Source organism: Crotalus tigris, unplaced genomic scaffold, assembly GCF_016545835.1.
Source record: "Crotalus tigris isolate CLP2741 ecotype Arizona unplaced genomic scaffold, ASM1654583v1 scf7180000018371.15429387391:27106975, whole genome shotgun sequence".
Classification (NCBI taxonomy): domain Eukaryota; kingdom Metazoa; phylum Chordata; class Lepidosauria; order Squamata; family Viperidae; genus Crotalus; species Crotalus tigris.
The window spans coordinates 21,300,244-21,323,271 of record NW_024096970.1 but is presented as its reverse complement, the minus strand read 5'-3'; the positions used below and the strand labels follow the sequence as shown (position 1 = coordinate 21,323,271).

At 37.6% G+C, this 23,028-nt stretch overlaps 1 protein-coding gene across 3 annotated transcripts in view; it reads right to left on the bottom strand.

The window, feature by feature from the left end:
* Window positions 1–23,028, bottom strand: part of LTBP2 (latent transforming growth factor beta binding protein 2) — a 134,894-nt gene that overhangs the window by 13,885 nt on the left and 97,981 nt on the right. For 2 of the 3 annotated variants that reach the window (XM_039351740.1, XM_039351741.1), the window contains exons 20-26: window positions 22,682–22,804; window positions 20,422–20,547; window positions 19,290–19,412; window positions 4,977–5,108; window positions 3,457–3,582; window positions 2,196–2,339; window positions 858–1,049 (exon numbers count right to left, since the gene is read on the bottom strand). In XM_039351740.1, the coding sequence (XP_039207674.1) occupies window positions 858–1,049; window positions 2,196–2,339; window positions 3,457–3,582; window positions 4,977–5,108; window positions 19,290–19,412; window positions 20,422–20,547; window positions 22,682–22,804 (966 nt within the window). The remainder of the gene's footprint in view (window positions 1–857; window positions 1,050–2,195; window positions 2,340–3,456; window positions 3,583–4,976; window positions 5,109–19,289; window positions 19,413–20,421; window positions 20,548–22,681; window positions 22,805–23,028) is intronic. The other variant, XM_039351742.1, reaches the window with a different exon arrangement.

The following is a 23,028-nucleotide window of genomic DNA, read 5'->3' as shown; positions in this document are numbered from 1 at the left end:
TTATGTAGTTGGGTTTATGCAATGGTGAATGGATTTCTGCTTTTAAAGAGATGATTATCTTCCATCTCCTTAAGAGGCCATGACTTGATTCAACAGACAAAAATCTGGACAAGTTTTATTTAGTTTCCAATCTTCCCGTCTTGGGGAAGTTTATAAAGAAAATGGTCAGGTTAGAGCTCTAGAGCAGTGGTTCTCAACCTTTCTAATGCCGCGACCCCATAATACAGTTCCCCATGTTGTGGTGACCCCCAACCACTTATACATCACTGGGTGCCAGGGGCATGGCCAAAGAAAAGGGGAAAAAAATGGCGGACAGCCTTGTTTGGCGACCCCCGTGAAATGGTCGTTCGACCCCAAATGGGGTCCCGACCCACAAGTTGAGAACCACTGCTCTAGAGGATCCTGGAAAAAGCAGATTATGTACTCTAGTCACTCAATATTCAGGCCTGACTTGGACAGCTTTATAGCTATGCTTATGCACATACAACCATATACATGCTGTCTACACACATATATATACATAAACACACGAGAGCCAGTTTGGTGTAGTGGTTAAGGAATCAAGCTAGAAACTGGAAATTGTGAATTCTAATCCTGGGCACAAAGCTAGCTGGGTGACCCTGGGCCAGTCTTTTTTTTTCTCAGCTCTAGGAAGGAAGAAATGGAAAAATCACTTCTGAAAAAACCTTGGCAAGGAAACTGCAGGGACTTGTCCAGGCAGTCTTTGAGAATCAGAGACGAATGAACAGAAGAAGAAAAAAACATATACCTATACATACATTCAGAGCAAACAAGCATTTAGGAAGTACCTTTTTTGTTGTTCACTTGTTTATTACTTAAACAATAATGCAATATACCTGAGCCAATGACTGGGCACAGATAAGTTTCACAATTATCGCCCCAGGCTGCTCCTTCTGTGCAACAGCATTCCTCCTTTGTGGTGTTATTGGCTAAGACACTGTCACACAATGGGACATCAGTGATGTAATAATAGCATTCCTTACGCTCTGCACTATCTGGATGTAAAGGTACAGGCCTTCCAGGTTCCCCTGAGATGAGATTAAAATATATAATTTATGTGACAGAGTCACATTGATAACATTCGCTGGACAAACAGGCACACATCTGGAAATTATCTGATGAAAGCAATCTGTCAGAGCAAACCATCCTCTAGACTTTATTACATTATTAATTTAGTAATGTAAAGTATATTTCACAAACTCCAAATAGCTTAATTGTGTTTGTCTTTCCAAATGCAAATATAACACAAATCAGTTTTGTCTGCATTATATTCTTTATCTGTAAATAGGAATTTGTCTCCAAATTATAAATGATTGGTTATGGTGGAAAGGTTAGCTGATTCCCACAATACAATTTTAAAGAGTCTATGTTTTGTATTACTTTAAAATAATCTTTAATGGCTGTATGTGCTTGAACGCTCTCATCAGAGCATGCTTTTTTAAAGAGTTGCAATCAATATTGTCAGCAAAGCCCATTTTACAGTACAATTAACTCTACTTTCCCAAAATATTACATGGAGTTGGACATCATATTACTAATGCCAAATCAGGGATTACAAAAATCTCATATTAAGACCATTTATTTGAAGACTACATTTTGGAGCAGGAAGAAAACCACTCAAATGCAACCTCTATGTCATTATACATTTATATGTTAATTGTTAGCTGTTTTCAAATCTTGCTTTCACAAATGGGATTTAATATGCTCCCAGGTTTTTTTCCTCTCTGGACCAAAAGATGATTGGTTAAATATCCCCATGGAATTATATTTCATAGATTGGTTGTATATATATAAAAAATTCAGGTTATGGTGAATGAGATCAAGCACTCTCTGATGTTGGAAAATATTAAGAATTTTAGACAATACTTTCTACATACTGATGATGTTACTTAGTTTGGTAATGAAATGTCTACAAGAAAACCAGCTAGGTCAGAGAGCATCATGGAGCCCACAATTCTTTCCTTTACCCAGACCAGGGTTTGCAACCTTGACAACTTTAAGACTTGTGGACTTCTGCTATGCTGGCTGAGGAATTCTGGGAGCTGAAGTCCACAAGTCTTAAAGTTATCAAGGTTGCAGACCCTGACCCAGACCAATAAGAAGAACTTGGATTCTACTTGCAAGAATTGTATCTCCAATTTCTATTTGCAGGATATTGTTCACTAAACCCTTACCTATGCCTGATCGGGGGCGACATTCCCCAGTTTCTGTATCATACTCCTCATGGTCACTTGGACACAGGCACAAGAAGGCTCCTTCTACATTTTCACAAAGTGCAGTACCACATACTGCAATCATCAGCTCACATTCATTTACATCTGCAAGAATCATAATAAAGTTTATCAATATGCCTGCTAAATTCAATGCTTTCTGGATTCATCATCCCTGTTTCTTACCTAAGGAGTTAATTTCTCGATTCTGCTGTAGCTCATGGGATACAATCAATAATTCTACTGGTTAGGTTCTTAGTACAGAAATATGATCTCTAGGGATAAAATAGCTGAGAAAAGATCCATGACTTTCTATCAAAGTTGTACTTGTTGATTTCTTGATCAAAAAGGGTTAAATTAGATGATCTCCAACATCCTTCCAGCTCTAGGTTCCAGCGTTCCTCTGAACTACACTGTTTTTCTCCAAGAAACTGCCTCTTTAGCCTGGCTTTTATTACAAATTCTTAAGCCTCAGATTATGCAAAAGAGACAATCAACCAGTCCAAAAGAGGAAAAGACTCCAGTACTTCTCCACCAGTAATCAGCACTTAGATCAACATAGATTAACTCCAAGGTCACCCTCAGACCAACAATCAAGTAAGCAATACCCAATCAAGAGCCACAACCCAACCAAAGACCTCCCCAACCCACCCAGACAGGCAAGATACCAGAATATAAACCAGGGGTGTCAAACTGCTGGCCCGTGGGCCAGTTGCACCCCAGCTCTGGCAATGCAAAAAAAGTCAACAATGCATCATGACACGTCATGTGACGTGGTGAGTTTGACACCCATGATATAAACAGACTGCAAACAGTACTCCTTACTAGCACTGCTGATGTTACCTAGTTAGGGTAATGAAACATCTGCAAGAAAATAAGCAAGCACAGAGAGTACCAAGGATGCTTCAGATTATGCTACAATCAAAACTAGTATTTCTTTACAAAAAGACCTAGATTTAAAGATTCGTCTGGGCATTTCATTTTTTTTTTTCAGTCCTATCCTTACAGTATAAGGCTTCATTCACAAAGAACTTGAGAATTGGGAAGGTGGAATTTCAAATACAATTAATAACCACAAACACACAAAAACCCAATGTTAATTTTTACACACAAACCCAATTTTAATTTTAAAGGATTTTCCTCAAGATCATAAGCTTGATAAACAAGTTGGAAAGGTGCCTGAATCCTGCATAAGGAGGCATTGTGAAGGCTGAACGACTCTTACCAATGCAATCATGGCTTGAAGGGGAATTTGTGTAGCCACGGTCACACAGGCAATGGAATGACCCAACAGTGTTGTCACAGAAACCATGGCTTCCACATAGGCTCTCATTGGCACATTCATCAATATCTGCATAATAGATAGATCAGCAAATCAGTACACAGGCTTTTCTAAGCGAGGCAAACCTTATTTTGCTTCATTTCAGACACATGCTAGCAAGACTCATACTGATATCTTTAATTCATATAAAAATACTATGCAGAAATGAGAAACAATGTCATGAATGTATTTTAACATAACTTCAGTATTACCAGTATCAGAAAGTGACAATTCAGAGAGAAAAAAGAAAATATGGCGCATTAAGGACCTGAAAGGGAAAGCATTTAGATCTGAGGTGCTGAACTTTGTGCTCTGTGTATACTTGTAAGAGAAGTAACCCAATCCAAATTCTTAAGAGCAATGTTACAGTCTCTCAATGTGCACTGATTACTATCTGGTTTTGTAATCTGACTCTCCTTCTGCAGAGGTTTATTTGAGATTCAGCCAATATTAACAGAAGGAATCTTAATACAATTATTGTAGATAGATGTATTTCTCCTTGGAAGAAATGCGTAGTCTTGGATTTAAATTATTGCAATCTCTTTCCCCTTTCTTGATGATACCAGGTCCTGAGAGAATCACTTTAGAATTTGGACTTACAGAAATATAGAAGTAATGTTATTATAATGGACTCTATAATACACATTTCACTTAATTTTTCAACATACCTTCTGTCTCACATAAATAAACATTCTCATTGTCTAGACCTAAATATTTTGTCATCCATAGTTTTAGAGGAGAGGTTTAATAAGATTCCATTCTGTTTATGCCCTTAGTTGGGCTGGACAATCAAGACAATATCTCAAGTTTTGCTGTGCTAGTATTTTATATTGGTCTACAGTAATATCTAGGAAGGTTGCCAGATTTTGATTGATTGTGATTGCCATAAGTTCAATGCTGAAAAACATTTATGAATTGAGTTACTGCTTCAGATATAGCTCATTTCCCACTTTATTGCCTGTTTGGTTTTCTATTGTGTTAATATCCTATTTTGCTTTTATTTGATTGTGTTATACTGGTATTTTAGTCTTTGATCGTAGGCTAAATATGGAGCAAATATGGAACTAAGAATAACATTAGGGATGGAAGTATTTACACTGTCTTCTGCCATATGAATTGGTAGCAATAAATAGGAAAAAGAAAGTTATGAATCATTTCCATCAAGCTGCTTTCCATTCTGGGGACTTTCATGCCTATTTCATCTATGGGAGACATACCTGTTTAATAAACTGCCTAACAGGAAGAGCAAAATAATATCCATTTTGTTAAAAGAAGAGAAAATCCCCAGACAATTGAGACCATAGTCAGATAGTATTTTTATCTCTATAATGTAAAAATGTTTCTCCTTTCTAAGGTGGAATTCTGCTCTACACAGGGTCTTCATTGACTTTTACACACCCCAGAGTTTTCCCAACAGCACCTACCAATGCATTCACCAAATGGTGTGCGATGGAAGCCGGGAGGACATCCCATAATGCAGTGGAATGAACCCAAGGTGTTCTGGCATTGCCATATGCCACAAGCCGTAGCCCCAAATTCTTCACATTCATCCACATCTGTCATCCATGGGAAAGCATTTTCAAAATAATGTATCAGAAGGAAAAAAAATTAATAAAAAACTTGGCAGCAGTAAGTTTTAGGGAAAAGGGGAAACATGAAAGATATCTCAAAGAGTGGGGAAACTGTGGTAGTGGAGGAAGTCTCAGAGGAGTTGAGGAAGGGAAAAGAAAAACTAGAAGTTTAGAATCAAAACAAAGTTAAATAAACTGTTGGCTAAATAGAGGGATAGAAAATATTAGAGAAGTAAGTGATAACCATGGCAACACTGAGGACAGGAAAAAAACTGTGTCAAGTCTAACACTGACACCTTCATCTCCACCTAGTCAAAGAATACTGGAAGGAATGTTTGGCACAGAAAAACAGAGCGTAATAGCTAATATGCAAACCATGCAGACAACACTTCTTACTATTCAAGAAACAATGCTAAAAATGCAGGAGACAATATCCAAAAATCATGTAGAAATGAGAGGGGATATGAATAAATTGGATACTAGAATTCAAATGATTCAACAAACGATCGAAAAAAATGAAGTAAGAATCCAGACAGTAGAAGTGGGGTTGGATAAAGTGAAAAAAGTTGATATATTAGATACAGAAATGATGGCAACTAACAAAAAAAATGGAGGAATAGATTATCCATCTAGAAATGGATAGGGCGGCATTTTACCTATGTTTTCAAAATGTGGTAGAGGAGAAGGAAGAGGATTTGGGTGCTATCGTGGGGGGGGATTTGATTGCCGAGGCCCTACAAAGGGATAAACAAGATATTTTGATAGAGATTGATGAGGTGTATAGAATTCATACAAACTATGCAAGACGCAATAGACTTCCATGAGAAGTACATATTAGATTTGCTAAGAAAAAGGTGAGGGACATAATCTATAAAATCACAAGAGAGGATCCAATGATTTACAAGGGTGGAGAAATACAAACTCTAAAACAGGTACCAAAGAAGATTAGAGAACATGTTCCGGTGGTGTTCTGCTGCACCAATAGCAGCTTTTTTCTTAGCCGCCCGTCTCGGGATTGTGTAAGAGCTGGATGACAGCGATGATCAGCTGTTTTGAGGCTCGGAACTTTCCTCCCGGCCAAAGGGAGGAAAGTGAGGTTTTTTTTCCAGATAGAAGTTGAGCTCCTCTTGTCTCCCAGAGATTTTTTTTTTGGGGAGACAAAGGGTGAGAACTCCTTTGGAGTCTGGATCAACTCTGCATCCCCAAGATGCCTTTGTTCTCCAAAGGAGAACGAAGCCAGATGCTGCTTCCACATCTGCTACATAAGAAGGACTGTAAATAAATTTTAAAGCAGATGGAGCTGTTCAGGAGGATCAGAATTGGATTGAATTTTAACTTTAACTCCATGAAGAAATATTGTCTTCTTCAGTTACTATTTTAATGATTGGAGTGAAAAGAAAAATGGCGGAGGAATTTTGCTTCTTTGTTTGAGGACTTTCATTTTTACTTGGCAACAAAGTTTCCAAAATAACTGATTCTGCTTCTTTTTTATGGGGGAGTTGTTTTTATTACTCCTTTATTTTATCTTGCTATAAGAACTGGCATTTTTCTTCTCTTTTTTCTTTATCTCTTTTTTTTCCTTTTTCTTAAAATGGCTTCAAAACACCCTGGAATTTCTTCTCTGCCTAAAGTTTCAATTTCCTCTCCAGTAACACAGACTACACAGCAAACTAAGTCAAAGTCTCCACCACCCTCCCCACCTCCAGCATTCACACTTAAAGATATACAGAATGTGGTTCAGGATTCTTTGGAGAAAGCTATACAAAAGATCAGATCTGAGACAGAAGAGCTTTTGGAGGAGAAAAATCATGAGATGAGGGAAGATATTCTGTTGGCTCTTAAGGGGCTTGCGGCCCATGTAGAAAGGCTGGATGATAGGGTGAGGTGGCTGGAAATGCTGAAAGATTGGAAGAAAGAGTTGAAAGAGTTGAAAATAATGTGGAGGCAGCAGAGAATGAAATTGTAATGTCACAATATAGGGACATGGAGTTTGCTTTGAGAATAAAAGAGTTGAAGGAGAATGTGAAAGAGAATTTGAAAGAAGAAATTGCTGCAGAATTGGCATCCATTTTGGGTTGTGGAATTGAAGAAACGTTGAGAGATATTGAAAAAATCTTTAGAGTTAATTCGTGGATTGCGAAGCAGAGAAATTTACCAAGAGATGTGGTTATTTACTTTTCTAGAAGATCACTTCGCAATGAAATTATACAGGCTTTTTACAATCAAAGATTTCAAATTGCAGCATAAGATGTTATAATTTTAAAAGAAGTATCTTCACAAATTTTGAGAAGAAGAAAGGATTTTGCTTTTTTGGCTGAGGAGCTTAAGAAGTGTCAGATTCAATTTAGATCGGATGTACCTGTTGGTATAGTGGTGAACTATCTCGGAACACGTTATAGGTTAAACACAATTTTAAAAGCAAGAGATTTTTACGTTTCTGTTCTGAAGGCAGGTGCACCACCATCTCCAAGATCTAGAAGAAATGAAGGTCAGTTGGCTGCAGGAGCAATGTCACCAACAGGAGAAGAGTTGTTGGTTGAATCAATGCAACAGTGTTTGGAGATAAGAGAAGAACCAAGGGAACAGAGAATGACTCGTGCAGCCCATAAATGTAGAGAAAAAGAACAACAAAAGGTAGATGCTGGAGTCACTACACAGGTTGCTACCTCTGAGCCAGTGGGAGGAACAAGACCAAAGAAGTCTTCAACTGCAGATTTAGATGCAGTGTTCCAAAGGCTTCAAGCCATTAGATATGGCAAAGTTCCTGACATGGAATGTTAATGGTTTGAATTCATCACAGAAAAGAAAGAAAGTATTTTACTATTTGAAACAACATAAGAATGATGTTATATGTTTGCAAGAGACTCATATTACTTTAAAGGATGAAAAATATTTGATTAACTCTCGGCTGGGAGTACATTTCACAGCCTCTGCTCCACAGAAAAAAGCAGGAGTAGTTATTTATGTGAGCAAAGACTTATCACTGAAGTTAATTAATTCTGATCCACAAGGAAGATATGTTATTATCGACTTAATATTAAATGGCAAGAGAAGTCTTGTCATTGGATTATATGCTCCTTATCAGCAACAAAAATATTTTTATAAGATGATATTTCAGAAAATAACTCAATTGGATTACAAATCAGTAATTATGATGGGAGATTGGAATGGTGTTTTAGACTCAGTTAAAGATAAGAAGGGTTCTTTTAAATCTCCTAATCATGCAAAATTACCTAAAGCTTTTTTTGGATTTGAAGGAGGATTTGGAACTTAGAGAGATTTTGCGTGAACAGAATATGGAAGAAAGAGACTTCACTTTTTTTTTTGGACAGGCATCAGTCGTACTCCAGAATCAACTTTTTTTTAATTACTAATGATCTCTTTTCTAGGGTGAAGAATGTCAAGATATTCCCAAGAATATTATCGGACCATAGTCCTGTATGGATGGAGTTATCTACTGAAGATGGGAACAGAAGGACTTGGAGATTGAATGAAAATTTATTTAAGATATGAGGGGAATTTACAGAGATGTAGAGATTATTTAAAGGAATTTTTTTCTTTTGAATATGCATAAGGGTACTTCGGTGCCAATGGTATGGGATGCTAGTAAAGCTTATATGAGAGTGGTCTTGATTTATATGAACAATATGCATAGATGTAAACAGATGCAGAAATGTAAAGAGTTGGAAGCAGAGATTGAATTTAAGGAAAAGGCTCTTATATTAAATCCATTGGACAGTAATTTAAAGGCTTCTATTAGTTTGCTTAAGGAGAAATTTAACATGTTAATAGCTGATCAGATTGCAATTAATTTGAGGTATATGCAACATAATACATTTTGTAATGCAAATAAACCTGGTAGGTGGTTGGCTTACCAACTACGAAAGAAACAGAAATCTAGGATTATAGAAAAAATAAATTATAAAGGTAAAGAAGTTTATCAACAAAATTTGATTAAAAAGAGTTTTTTAGATTTTTATTCAAAGTTATATGCTAGTGAAAACAAACAAGTTTCAGATATAGAAAAGTATTTACAGGAATCACATTTTCCTAAACTTACTACTGATCAAAGAGATGAGATTAATGGTTTAATTACTTCTGATGAGATTATTTGGGCAATTAAACAACTGAAAGTTGGTAAGGCTCCAGGTACAGATGGATTAACAGCAATTTATTATAAAATGTTATCTGAAGAAATTATAGAACCATTGAAGGAACTTTTTAATAATATTCTGTCAGGAGCAGAGGTACCTCCATCATGGAGAAGGGCTTTTATATCATTGATTCCGAAGGAGGATCAAGATTTGACCCAGCCCCAAAATTATAGACCTATATCTCTTTTGAATACAGATTATAAATTTTTTTCAAAAATATTGGCAAATAGATTAATGCGAGTTTTGAAGCAATTGGTTCATAGTGACCAATCTGGATTTATATCTGGAAGATATATGAAATACAATGTTAGACAAATTGTTAACCTAATTGAGTATTTGGATAAGAACAATCAAATCTCTGCTGCTTTGATTTTTTTAGATGCTGAAAAAGCTTTTGATCAATTAGACTGGAAATTTTTATTCAGAGTAGTAGAGGAAATGAATTTTGGGGATAAATTTTTACTTGCCGTTAAGGCAATATATCAACAACAATCTGCACAAATTATAGTTAATGGAGGTTTAACAGAAGTGTTTAAAATTGAAAAGGGTACAAGACAGGGATGTCCTTTATCCCCATTGTTATTTGTTTTAACAATGGAGATTTTACTTATTAAAATTCGGGAGTCACCCAGAATAAAGGGAATAAAAATAAATAAGAGTGATTATAGATAGAGAGCTTTTGCTGATGATTTGGTTGTGACATTATCTCAACCGACAGATTCAGTTAGAGATCTGGTTGAAATTTTAACCCAGTATGGGAAGGTTTCAGGTTTTAAGGTAAATAATAATAAGACTAAAATATTATTGAAAAATATGTCTATGAAGGAAAAGGACATCATGGTTAGATTAACAGGTTTCGAAATAGTGAAAAAGGTTAAATATTTAGGAGTTTATTTAACAGCTTCTAATGCTAAATTGTATAAAAATAACTATGAGACATTATGGATAAAAGTGAAAAAAAAGATTTAAATAATTGGAAAAAATTATAATTATCTTTGTTGGGAAGAATTTCGGCAGTTAAAATGAATATACTTCCAAAGTTTCTTTTTTTATTTCAAATGATACCTATTTTGAAAAAAGATGCTAATCTGGAGGAATGGCAGAAGGGGATTAATAAGTTTATTTGGGCAGGGAAAAAGCCAAGAGTTAAATTCAAAATTATGCAGGATATACGGGAAAGAGGTGGATTGAAGGCACCTAATTTAAAATTGTACTATGATGCATTGGCTTTAACGTTGATTAGTGATTGGCTCAACTTAACAAATAAAAATATTCTTCCTCTTGAGGGATGGGATTTATTATATGGATGGCACGCATATTTAATTTATAATAAAAAGGTTGATCAGGTTTTTAAAACCCATATTTTGAGAAGTGCCTTGTTGCGTGTCTGGAAGAAATATTACTATAGGTTAAATTATAAAATCCCAATTTGGGGGATTCTAGGACACATGATTGAGGGAGTATCTAGGGGAGTAAATTTGGATAAGATTTCTTATAAGGAATTACTTAGTTTGGTTGGGCAGCATTGGCAATTAAAGCCTTTAACTGAGTTGAAGCAAGAAAATATTGTATATTCTTGGTTTTATTATAACCAATTGTTATTGAGGTGGAGTATAGATCAAAAGGTTGGAATTACTTGAGAGGATGTGAATTTGGTAAAACAGATTAAAGATCAAAGTCGAGCTCATATAAAAAGAATTTATAATGTCTTAATAGAATTGGATTCTGAAACAGAGTTGGTTAAAGATCGTATGATCAAATGGGCGCAAAATATTCAAGAGCCGATTTTATTGGATACATGGGAGACAATTTGGGTTGGAAATGTAAAATTTACTCAAGTGCAAAATTTGAGAGAAAATTTTTATAAAATGTTTTATAGATGGCATTTGGATCCCCAAAAGTTGTCCCGCATGTATCCGAATTTACAGCCTAAATGTTGGAGATGTGGAAACCTAGATGCAACCTATTTTCACATTTGGTGGACTTGTAAAGATATTAAAGCTTTTTGGATTAACATTTGGTGGAATATTCAAAAGATTTTTAAGAAAAAGATTAAGTTTACTCCACAATTATTTTTGTTGGGTATTGGGCAATATTGGAAGAAAAATTTGTTGCCTACTTTGGAAGAATGGATACTTAAAGTGTCTAATTTAGCAGATATGGCGAAGATCTCTGCCTATTTGAAGGACCATTCACAAGAAAGATATATTATGGTTTAGAGAAGATGGATTGATTATATTCAGAAGAAATATGAATTTGAAAAGTATTATCTTGCTTTTGAGTAGATTTTAGATAATTATTAATAGTTTTAATTATATTATTATTTTTGACTTAATTTGTTAATATTTGTTAATATTGAATGTGCACCGGTATCATTCTTAGATGGGTGGCTAATACCGCTAATATCTTCGTGAATGCCCGTGGGGCCAAGGAAAGGCCAGATGGGAGTGCTTTATACTGAAAATGCCGGTGCACGTAACAAAACTGGAGGAATTTGCAGTGCTCGGGTAGGATTGGAACATGAAGGTAAGCTTCTGTTAGGTCTATGGAGGACAGGAAATCCCCCCTCCTGATGCTGGCCAGAATAGATTTGAGAGACTGCATCTTGAACCGCTTGTACGCCAAGTGGTAATTTAGTCCCTTCAAGTCTAATATCGCCCTCCAGCCCCCCAAGGCCTTCGGTACCACAAACAGAATGGAGTAGAACCTCTGTCCCTTCTGTTCTGTGGGCACTGTTTCTATGGCCTCTATCTGCAGTAAATGGGAGATGGCCATGGACATGAGCTTTGTCTTGGTGGTATTCCTCATGTTGGGGCAAGCGAGGAAGCATCCTGAAGGTATGGATAAGAACTCCAGGGCAAGGCCGTGTCGGATGGTGTCTAGCACCCAGGAGTCTGTGGTGGTGGCCTCCCAAATGTCAGCGAATAGGGATAGCCGGCCTCCTATGGGAGAGGTCTCCCTGTAGTCACTTGTTCCAAAAGGGCCATTTGCTCTGGTACTGGGACCTGGGCCTGGGGTTTTGGTAGTCCTGTTGCCAATCCTGCCTGGGAGGAAAGAAGCACAGATTTTGAGACCAGTCCCAGGCCAGTCTGGCACAAAAGGGCTGTCTCCAATCCCATGTTGGACCAGTATGGAAGGATTGCCTCTGGAAGTCCTGTTGGGATCTCCTATCCGCCCTCCTGGAGGTGTGCACGAGCACCTTACGTTTGTCTTTCCCTTCGACCAGGTAAGGATTGAGGACCTTGCCGAAAAGGTGGCGATTGCCAGACGCCACTTGGACTTTAGGTCGGCCTGCCACTGCTTGAGCCAAAGCAGCCTGTGGGCCGAGACACTGGCTGCTATAGGCTGGGCAGAATACCTGGCCGAATGAAGAGAGGCATCCGCAGCACCAGCTTGCCCAAGGTCTCCTGTGCTCACACCTGATCAGGTGGAATTAGAGCCTGTAGTTCCCGGAGCCAGATGATGGATGATCTGGCGAAGAATGACGAGGATGTCGCTGCCTTTACAGATCACGCCGAGGCTTGGTGAGACCTGCAAAGGGGAAAGCTCAAACCTCTTGTCCTCTGCTCTTAGGACCTCAGCCATGTCCCCTGGTACAGTGGGGGAAGAAAACAGAAAGGTTAAAGGTGTGTCCGCGAGTGGCACCTCCAGGAGTGAAGAAAAGGAAGAAGACACGTTAAAGAATTTTTTCTCTGTTCCACTTGGAGTGGGGGGAGGTACCCAGGGAGGACCACTGCTTTTGCACCGTATTGCGGAAGAAGGGTGGAATGGGAATCTGAACCGATGGTTGCAGAGAAAAATGGGTTCGAGTCCTGGGTGGTGGGAGGTGTCGGCTGTGTCTCCTGTTCAGGGGAGATGTTAGCCAATGCGCATGCTTTCTGGAGCAGTGACCTGAAGAGAGATTGGTCAAAGAGGCCGGTAACTGGGAAGGATCTGGAGATACTTCCTCATCCTCAGACATCAGCATGCCAGACGTCCCGTAATTGTCCGAACCTGACACTTCTCCCTGGGAGGATCGGTCTGAAAAGGCAGGGCCTGGAAAGGGGGCTGACTCAGTCTGTGGGAAGCTTGACAGTGGGGTCCGGGCACTAAGGAGGGCTGTCCTCCCATAGAGGAGGCCATGTATTGGGCGAAGGTCTGAGCCATGAAGGCCTGAAACTGAGATTGGTCAGGCCATACCCCCTGTTGTTCCGGTGGACGGAGGCCAGCTGCCGTAGGCGTGAAGGTGGCCTCCGGAGCTTGTTGTACTCTGGGGGAGGGGGGATTCCCCAGGGAGCTGTAGTAAGGGAAGGGGGAGGGAGATCCACCTGTCCGGGTTCCCCCTGAGGAGACCAAGACTGCGGGGCTGAGATAAGCAGCACGTATTGTGGTTCAAAGGGTGACCTTTCCATTGGAGCGGAGGAAACCAATTCTGCTCCACTGGAGGTGAGCTTTTATGCTCTGGAGAACTCACGCTCCAGCGCCTGATGTCTCCTCGTGACCTCTATCTCAGCAGTTCTGGACGGCTTCTTACTGGAAATGGCCTTGGCCTTGGCCTTGATTTTTCCTGCCACCTCTAATTTGGAGGATTTACTTTTCTTCTTGGCAGAGGGACCAAAAGAGCCCTGCGTAGCTTGAGGAGTCACACTGTCAGCCATTGTAGCTGCGATATTCCGAGTAGGAGATATCCGGAGTGGAAGCAATTCAGAATTCTGGTCTGACAGAGAGGGAAAACCCGAGCTCTGTCCCAGATACAATGGCTCCCAGCTATGTAGTTGCCTACAGCTACCTGTCAGGCCTGCGACACAGTGCCAGCACCTATAAGGACAGGTGGCCACTGACAAAAATATTCCCTGCAATACAAGGATCTGGGCAAATTAGTGGTGAATTCCAATGAAGGAGGATTGGTTATGGCTCAGGGGATGTAATGAAGAAAAAAGGGTTTTCTCTGAAATCTCACTTTTACAAAGAGATGGGAGGAGGAAGGTAAGGAAAATGCCTCCAAAGTTTCCCTGGTATCTCAAAATGCAGGCTCAAGGGCCTGACTGTCAGCACTGCAATGGCTGAAGCTGAGGAGTGCGCAGCTCACAAAATGGCAACCTCACCAAACTGGCCTTGCCTTGGGCTTCACAAGTTAATTTAATTTGGGAGGCTGGTAAGTGTGAAATTCCTCCCCGCAATGCCCTGGCAGGGCAGCCAGAAAGGGGTCTGTGGCCTCAAGTGCTCAAGCGCTCCCTTCCAAGGCCTTTTCTTGATCTTACAAGTTGTTTGCGCACTGTCCAAAATGGCAGCCATGCCCAAATTAACGTTTTGCTGACAGGACTGGCAGAGCCTGAGGGAAGGTTGCGTGGCCTGATCAGCCTGGCCGGAGTCGTGGGGGAGGTTCTGCTGAAGGCTCTGTTCGTCCAGGAGCAGAAGGGGATGATTCAGCAGTCCGATGCTCCGTGCAGCTTTCCAAGAGCCAGGAAGCCTCCAAAAATCAGCTGAGGCAACATCCTAGGGCCGTGTAACATCCTAGGGCCGATAGAGCTCCGATGAATCTGCTGGCTAATTAATCAGCTGGGGGTTGCCTGGAATGGCAAAATCCCCCTTGCCTCAAGAAGAGCCGTCCCAGCAGGCCGGGAGACTCGGATTGGCTGAAGTGAGTACGATCTCTCCAAATATGCTAATTAGGGCAAGCAGTTCAAATTTAGTCAAATTTGGAAAAATGTGTAGAAATTTGGGAAAACTCCAATTGTTGATGTAGTGGAAATTCCACGAGGGTTCTCAACCTAATAACTAAGCTAGAAGGAGCCAAAATTATAGCGTCCTGCTGAGCAAAGACTAAGTCGAAAACTGGGACGGTCTAGCTCTGCAGGAGGCGTGGCAACTTTTAGACTTAGTCTATCTGAGCAAGAAGGCTGAGACAACCCACCAGTGGATTTTCCATTCATCATGCTGGAGAAGAAGTAGGGCAAGACATAGAGACAATAGAAATAATGCCAAATATATAGGCCGATCACAATCATTTAGAAATAATTTGGAAAGGGCAGAAAAAAGTAAGAAGAAGATGGATAATGAACTGTCACATTTTGAAAGAAAAAGATTTTATAGTAAAGATTAGAAGGGAAATGGAATTTTTTTTTCAAAGAGAACACAAAACAACAATCATCAATACAAATTATTTGGGACACTGCGAAAGTGTATTTAGCAATAGCTTATGTAGCAAGAAAAAACAAGGTGAAAAGGCAAACACAAAATATACTCCAGGAAGAGATTAAAAAACTGGAATCTAAATTAAAAAAGAGCCTCAGGATGAATCGATTAAAATGGATATGGTTTTGGCTAAACACAAATTAAATGGGATAGACCAAGAGGAAAGAGTGAAAGAATTGATAATAGCAAAACAAAACTTTTTTTGAACACGCAAATAAACCTGGGAGGTGGCTCTCTTATAAAGTAAAAAAAGAGAAAGAGAAAAAAATTATTCAGGAACTTCATGACAAAAATGGAGAGCCACAATATAAAATGGATAAAAAGAAAGAAATAATTCAAAACTATTTTGAGTCACTATATAAAAAAGAGAAAATAGATGTGGAGAATATTAAACAATATTTAAAGGTTAATGGTTTGCCAGAATTAAAAGAAGGACAGAGAGAAATACTGAATGGGAAAATAACAGCCCTGGAATTAAAAACTGCGGTGCAAAACCAAAAAAAATAATAAAACCCCGGGGCCAGATGGCCTTCTAGGGGAAGTACACAAGACGCTTTACGAGGACTTTGAAAAGATATTATTGGAGGTGTATAATGATGTGTTGGAGACAGCCAAATTACCAGACTCCTGGATAGAAGCCACCATATCCCTTATCCCAAAAGAAGGCACAGACCCCAAACAGATTAAAAATTATAGGCCAATCTCGTTGTTGAACACTGATTATAAACTTTTTACTACCATAATTGCAGAAAGATTGAAACTAATATTACAGGATATAATACACCCAGATCAAAATGGTTTTTTACCTACAAGACAAATTAGACATAATACGAGAACGCTGTTAAATGTCTTAGAATATTACGAAGCACATCTGGGAAAACAGGTAGCACTAATTTTTTTAGATGCTCAGAAAGTATTTGATAATCTCAGTTGGTAATTTATGTTCCAACAGATTGAGAACATGAAATTTGGAGGGAAATTTGAGAATACGATAAAGGCAATATACAAAACACAAAGAGCCAGTGTGATAATTAATGGCAATAATACAAAAAGCTTTGAAATTAATAAGGGGGTAAGACAGGGGTGCCCAATGTCACCTCTACTTTTTATATTGACTTTAGAAGTACTATTAACTCAAATTAGAGCCAATAAAGAGATAAAAGGGGTACAGGTTAAAACTGAAGAATATAAGATACAGGCATTTGCGGACGATTTAGTCTTTTTTATTAAGGAACCAATAGAGAGAGGAAATATTTTGATGAATGAAATAGAAAAATATGGAATAGTGGCAGGATTAAAAATCAACAGAGAAAAGACCAAAATGTTAATTAAAAACCTAACTGAAAAACAGAAAAGGAAATTAGAAGAGAATCTGGAATTGCAAATTGTAAAAAAGATAAAATATTTAGGACTTTGGCTAACTATAAGGTGTTCTTCAATAAAAGAGGATAACTATAAAAAATTGATATTACAAATGAAAAAAGATTTTGAGACTTGGGGGAAATTACAATTGTCATTATTAAGTAGGATTGCGTTGATTAAAATGAATGTATTACCAAGATTATAATACTTATTCCAAATAGTCCCGATAAAACTAGAGAATTTTTTTTTCGAGGAATTGGAAAAAATAATAAGCAAATTTATTGGAGCGGGCAAAAAAGCACGGATAAACATGAAAATATTATAAGATAGTAGAAGTAGAGGTGGACTTGGGCTCCCAAAATGGGAAATTTACTATCAAGCAGCTGGACTACTCTGGATCAAGGATTGGATAAACCTAGATAATAAAAGGGTGTTAATGATCGAAGGGCATGACTTACAGGCTGGCTGGCATGTCTTTCTATGGGGAAAACATAAGAAAACACACACATATTTTTATCAACATCAGATAAGAGATGCACTGATTCGGACATGGGAGAAAGTTAAAAAAAGACACTATAGGAAAATCCCAAATTGGACTTCACTGATGGAGGCAATGATCCACCCTAACTCTGGATAAAAAAAGATGATCAGATACAAAGAACTATTAGATAATCAAGGAAACCTCAAATTAAGAGAAGAATTAGAAGAACAAGGAATAACCATAGACTGGTGGCCAGATTTACAGATCCAATCTAAATATAATAAGGATATGGAAGAGCATGGAATAAACCAATCCCCCCGTCAATTGGATAAAATTTTAACAAGCAAGGAAGAAATTTTTTTAACAAAAACTTATAAATATTTATTAGAGGTAGATTTGGAGGAAGAAATAGTGAAAGGGCCAATGATAGTGTGGGCACAAAATGTGGGCTGAAATATAAAACTGGAAGAATAGGAAAGATTTTGGAACATAAATTGCAAACTGACGCTGTCAACTGCATATAGGGAAAATCAATACAAAATGTTTTACAGATGGGATTTAGCACTGGCGAGATTGGCCAAAATGTACAAAAATATGAATCCGGAATGTTGGAAATGTAAAAATAAGGAAGGAACATTTTATCACATGTGGTGGCTGTGCCTTAAAGCAAAGACCTATTGGGAACAGATTAGGAATTGGATACAGGAGATAACTAAGGTGTAAATTGAACTCAGACCGGAACTATTTCTTTTGGGTATAATAAATTTAAAGATGGAAAAACAACTCCAATACATCATTATACATATATTAACAGCAGCCCACATAGTATATGCCCAGTGTTGGAAGGGTGAAAACATATCTACAAACGATATGATCATACACAAAATTCTAGAATGCGCAGAAATGAATAAACTTACACTAGAATTAAAAGACAAGGAGGCAACAGAATTTTATGAAATATGGAATAAATGTTATAATTGGCTAGAACAGAGAAAGAGAAAGATATGATTACTGATGTAAATAAATTGCAAATAATATATATGAGATGTATAACACAGTTCTGTTAAAGGAAAAAAATGTATTTTTTCATTTTTTTTTGTTGTACAGTGAAAAAAAAATTTAAAAAAGAAAAAAAAAGAAAGATATCTTAAAGACAAGAAGAACCTGAAAAAAATGCACAAGCCCTGATGGCTAACATAGTTAACATTCAAGTATCTTTAAGTAGCAATGGGCAACTCTCATGTTTGTGATCCCAGAGCAAAATAGATTGTGCTACTAAAATTCATTAAGATTTTTTTGCATTTGGGGGAACACAATAACAAACAAAAAGTGGACACCATGCCCGCGAGACTGGTATACCAGCCCAGTGTGATAATCTTACATCAGTAGCAATGCCCCCTATAGCCACTAGAGTCCATAAAAAAAAGACTGCCTTGTCACCAAAGTGCAGTCCTGAACTCCCAAAATTGCTTGCCTCTGTGGAGTAAGTATTGTAATTCTAAAGTTTGGCTGAACAAAAGTAATAAATTGAAAATGAAAAGAGAAAGAAATAAACAATATCATTTCAGGAGAGATAAGCATTCTTAAAAGAACTGTTCTGCAGGACTAGTAATGAAAGAATAACATTTTCTTGGAAGATGGAGGGCAGCTATATAGTATGAGGTTACTTCCATGCATTGAGACCCAATAAACTCCCTGAAACTGTTATTTTCATTAAGAAAAAATCTTGCATTAACATATAAGAGAACCTCTCTCATGTCAATAGCAGCTTCAGGGGAACAACTTTTCCCAGGATCTCAGTATGGAAGCAAAGTGTTAAACTTCCACATCCCCATCAATCACTATGAGCACCATGCCAGCAGCTGACATTGAATTTTTTAAAAAATGTAGATATAAAATACAAAATGTAGATATAAAATACAAAAATGCCTCCAACAATTTGCTTAGATTGATTCTGATGTATCGTCTTTTTTTTCTTCAGCAGTCAACTCTTACCTACACAGTCATCTGTTTCCTGCGAATGCTGGAAGCCAGTTTGACATAAGCAGCTGTAGGATCCTTCTGTATTGATGCACTGGCCATGCAAACATCGGGACTGATCAGCACATTCATCCACATCTGCCAAATATAATACAATATACAAGCACAGTGAAAGAAGCCAGACTTTAATGTGAAATAGTATTGAAATGGGACAGCAGAAAGCTAAAGTAGGAAGGGTTGATAATATGTAATGGAGGAATTTGTCTAAGTTGATTCAAATGAATTACGGTAATCTGAGCCTAATTTGGAATGGGCTAAATTAGCTAATTTGAATTCAGGCTTTCTGATTCAATGCCATAGCTTTTCCCTAAATTTGAATTGCAAATGGAAACAGAATGTAAAAACTTTATAGCAGTGGAATAAATTAATAATTGGGAATCATATATACTATCCTTATTTCCCCTATTAACTTATACTGTCTTTGTGGCATCGTTCAGCCATCTTTGAAGTGTGCTGAACCCATCCTCATTACTGTTATTTAACATAACAATGACTGGATGAGTTTTAAAGACACTGTAGGTAATTATTAGAGAAATGATTATTTTAAGTTAGCAAGTGGAAATTACATTTCCCATGGTTTATCATAGAAAGCTTGTCTGTGGCAAAAACGAAATCTAAACTGAGAACTTTCCAGAATTTATAAGCCCTATCATCAACATTGTATGTTATTTAGTAATTTTTTGTAATATGGACCTGCAAAAGCAGGGGCAGAGAGCAGAGTTCTGCAGTATCCTGAATTTGAAGAAGAAAAGGTAATTCAGAGCACGTCTGAATACGTCTATACTTTTCAGCACCTCTCTAAATCAAGCATATCTTTTCCTTAGATGACAGTGTGAGTCCTGGAAAAGTTATAGTATATGCATTCTGAATCATCTTTTCCCCCTCAAATGCTGGCTTGCTGCACAATCTTAAGAGAAAATATAGCATGGATGATATTGAATGGGAAAGCATCTTTTAAGGACCTGGGATCAGCCTGAAAAAAAAAAAAATAAGAAAAAAGGAAACCTTCCTTGATTTCTTTCTTTGACAAGATATGTCCAAGAGAGAAGGGACAAACAAAAGATCACTATAGCTTCTAAGATCTCACCCTGGCAGCTAACTCCACCAGCAGCATTTGAGAAGCCAAGGGCACAAATGCAGAAATAAGATCCATGACTGTTTAAGCATTCGCCATTGGGACTGCAGATGTTACTGTCCAGACACTCATTTTGATCTATAAGAAATAAAGATAATAAAGATAGTTACAGGGTATTCACTCTGAAAAGCTGCCATAGATTATTCTAACTTAATACCTGTCAACTATTTAACTAAGTATCTTCTCATTCAGAACAAGATTGTCTTTCTTATAAAACCTACACTACTCACAACAAAGCTATATAGATGGAATATACTAAACAATAAGCTGACATTCAAATGAAATTAAATGAAAATGAATGAATGAAAATATCTTTCTGAGAGTCTCTTCCAGAAATTTATTGTTGGAGAGAACTCTACATATACATACATATCCTGACGTCTAGCATGTATTCAGTTAAAATCAAGAAACGGGTCAGCAGCCATATAATTTAGCTTAATATGAAAACTGAACTTGCAGTCTTTTCCAGAAAAAAAACCATACCTGTTTTTCCCTTTCCTTTTTAATTCTGGCAACCTAATTTAAATCAGTAGGTGGAAATCCATATGCTGATGTTTAACAAGATGTCAGAACTTCTTGCTAATATATTTCAAAACTTCAAGACATTAACTAAGAAACCGTGGAGTATCTTTTGCCTACTCCAATTTTAAACATGTTAATTGAGTTCCAAAAATTATGGGAGAGTAAGAATCACTTGGCTTCAAGCTGCAGACCAAGGAAGGTGATGGTCACTATCAGATATACAGTATGTCATTCTTTTATTCTATTACATTCAAATATGAAAAAAATACACAAATATATTAGTCATCCCTTATTGTTTATACTATCTTTCTATAAAGGACAAGTAGTTATCAATAATAATTGTAACTTTAATTAATTCGATATAGGTTACAAAAGTACAGAATTAAGAAGAACATAGAACAAAGACAGCACGCAAATGACAAGATAACAAGAAGAAACCAAATATTACACGAGGAACAAGAAACAAGAAGTGGGAAAGGAAAGCAGAAGTTAATATTGAACTCCAATTCCTCTATTACTTGTTGTCGTGGAAAAATCCAATGAAAAAAACACAAAACAGCAACACAGAACAATAATTCTTACTTTAAGATTTAGAGGTTTATTTTGCTAATAATTGGAAACATAACAAATATGATAACACAACATCACTTACATTAATAACCCATTGCAATGAGATCCAATGGCATACCAGAAACCAATAAGGACAGCTATAGGCCAATGACAAATCAATCAGGTCCAGACCAAACTCTTTATACCATTTCTCGTCCTAAGACTGTAGACAGATGGTCTGCTGACTTTTGCTGACTTCTGCTGACTCTCTGCTGAACATAACTTTCCACATACTTTTGTACAGTGGTGGGATTCAGCCAGTTCTCACCACTTCAGCAGAACCGGTAGCTAATTTTTTGTTGCCCAGACCCAGAATGCACTTCCGGAAGCGGCATCCACACAGAGAACCGGTTGTTCTCATATTTGAATCCCACCACTGTTCATGTACATTTGAACCCACATCCATCAGCTACTTTCAGTTTCCTATTTCTTACTGTTCCAGATTTTATGTTCTAAATATATTTGAAACAAGCAAGCTTAACAAAATCATATTAAGAAAAGTACAATTGCAAACTGCAAAATTAAGCATAGCACAAATTTGGTTCAAGATTTTGTCCATGAGGCCTGATTTAGTTTACCTGGGCCTAAACCTTGTATAGAAGAACAATAGCCAATATTTTCGTTTTCCACATTGTCAAAAGCATGTGAAAATAACTAGAATAATCCAGAGTCAACCTTGCTCAACCTGATACTCTCCAGATGTGAAACTCCAGCTCCCAGAATCCCTCATCACATAGGCAATACCCACGCTAGCAGAGAATTTTGCAGATTGAAACCTCAATGAATTTAGAGGGCATCAATTTGGGGAAGGTTGGTTTAAATTATATAGTTACGCACAAGTGATACAAATACAAAGGCACTTAGAAGATGCTACTATGTATTCCTCAAAAACAAGATAGATTCTCCTCTTCCTTTTTGAACAGTCAGATGCAATTTTTTTTTCTGGACACTAATGAGGCTGATTTGAACAAAGGCCACATGAAACTCCCAAAATAACCCTGCCTTTTTCTTCTCTTTGTTTATGCATGTTCTGAAAGTGATTAAATTAATGGAGAATGGTCAACTTCATCCAGATGCTTACCTTCACATGTGGTCCCATTGAAAAGTTCAAATCCTAGCTGACAATGACATGTGTAGGATCCTGGTGTGTTTAAGCACTCTCCTCCTAAGCAGTAAATGTTTGGGTATTCACATTCATTACTGTCTGTTCAAGGAAAGGAAGGCATGATTAATGGAAAGGAACACCAATTAGGGAAGAAAAATTCTGTATAGGTACAAGCTTAGACTTTTTTGTGTTTATTTTAAATGAAAAAAGAAAGCTAACCTACAGGGTACCATTGCTGGAGTTATTATCAGAAGAAGTTTATGTGTTCTCATATCCATCTCATATTAAAAGTATACTGCAAATGCTTAAGAATATAACCAAGC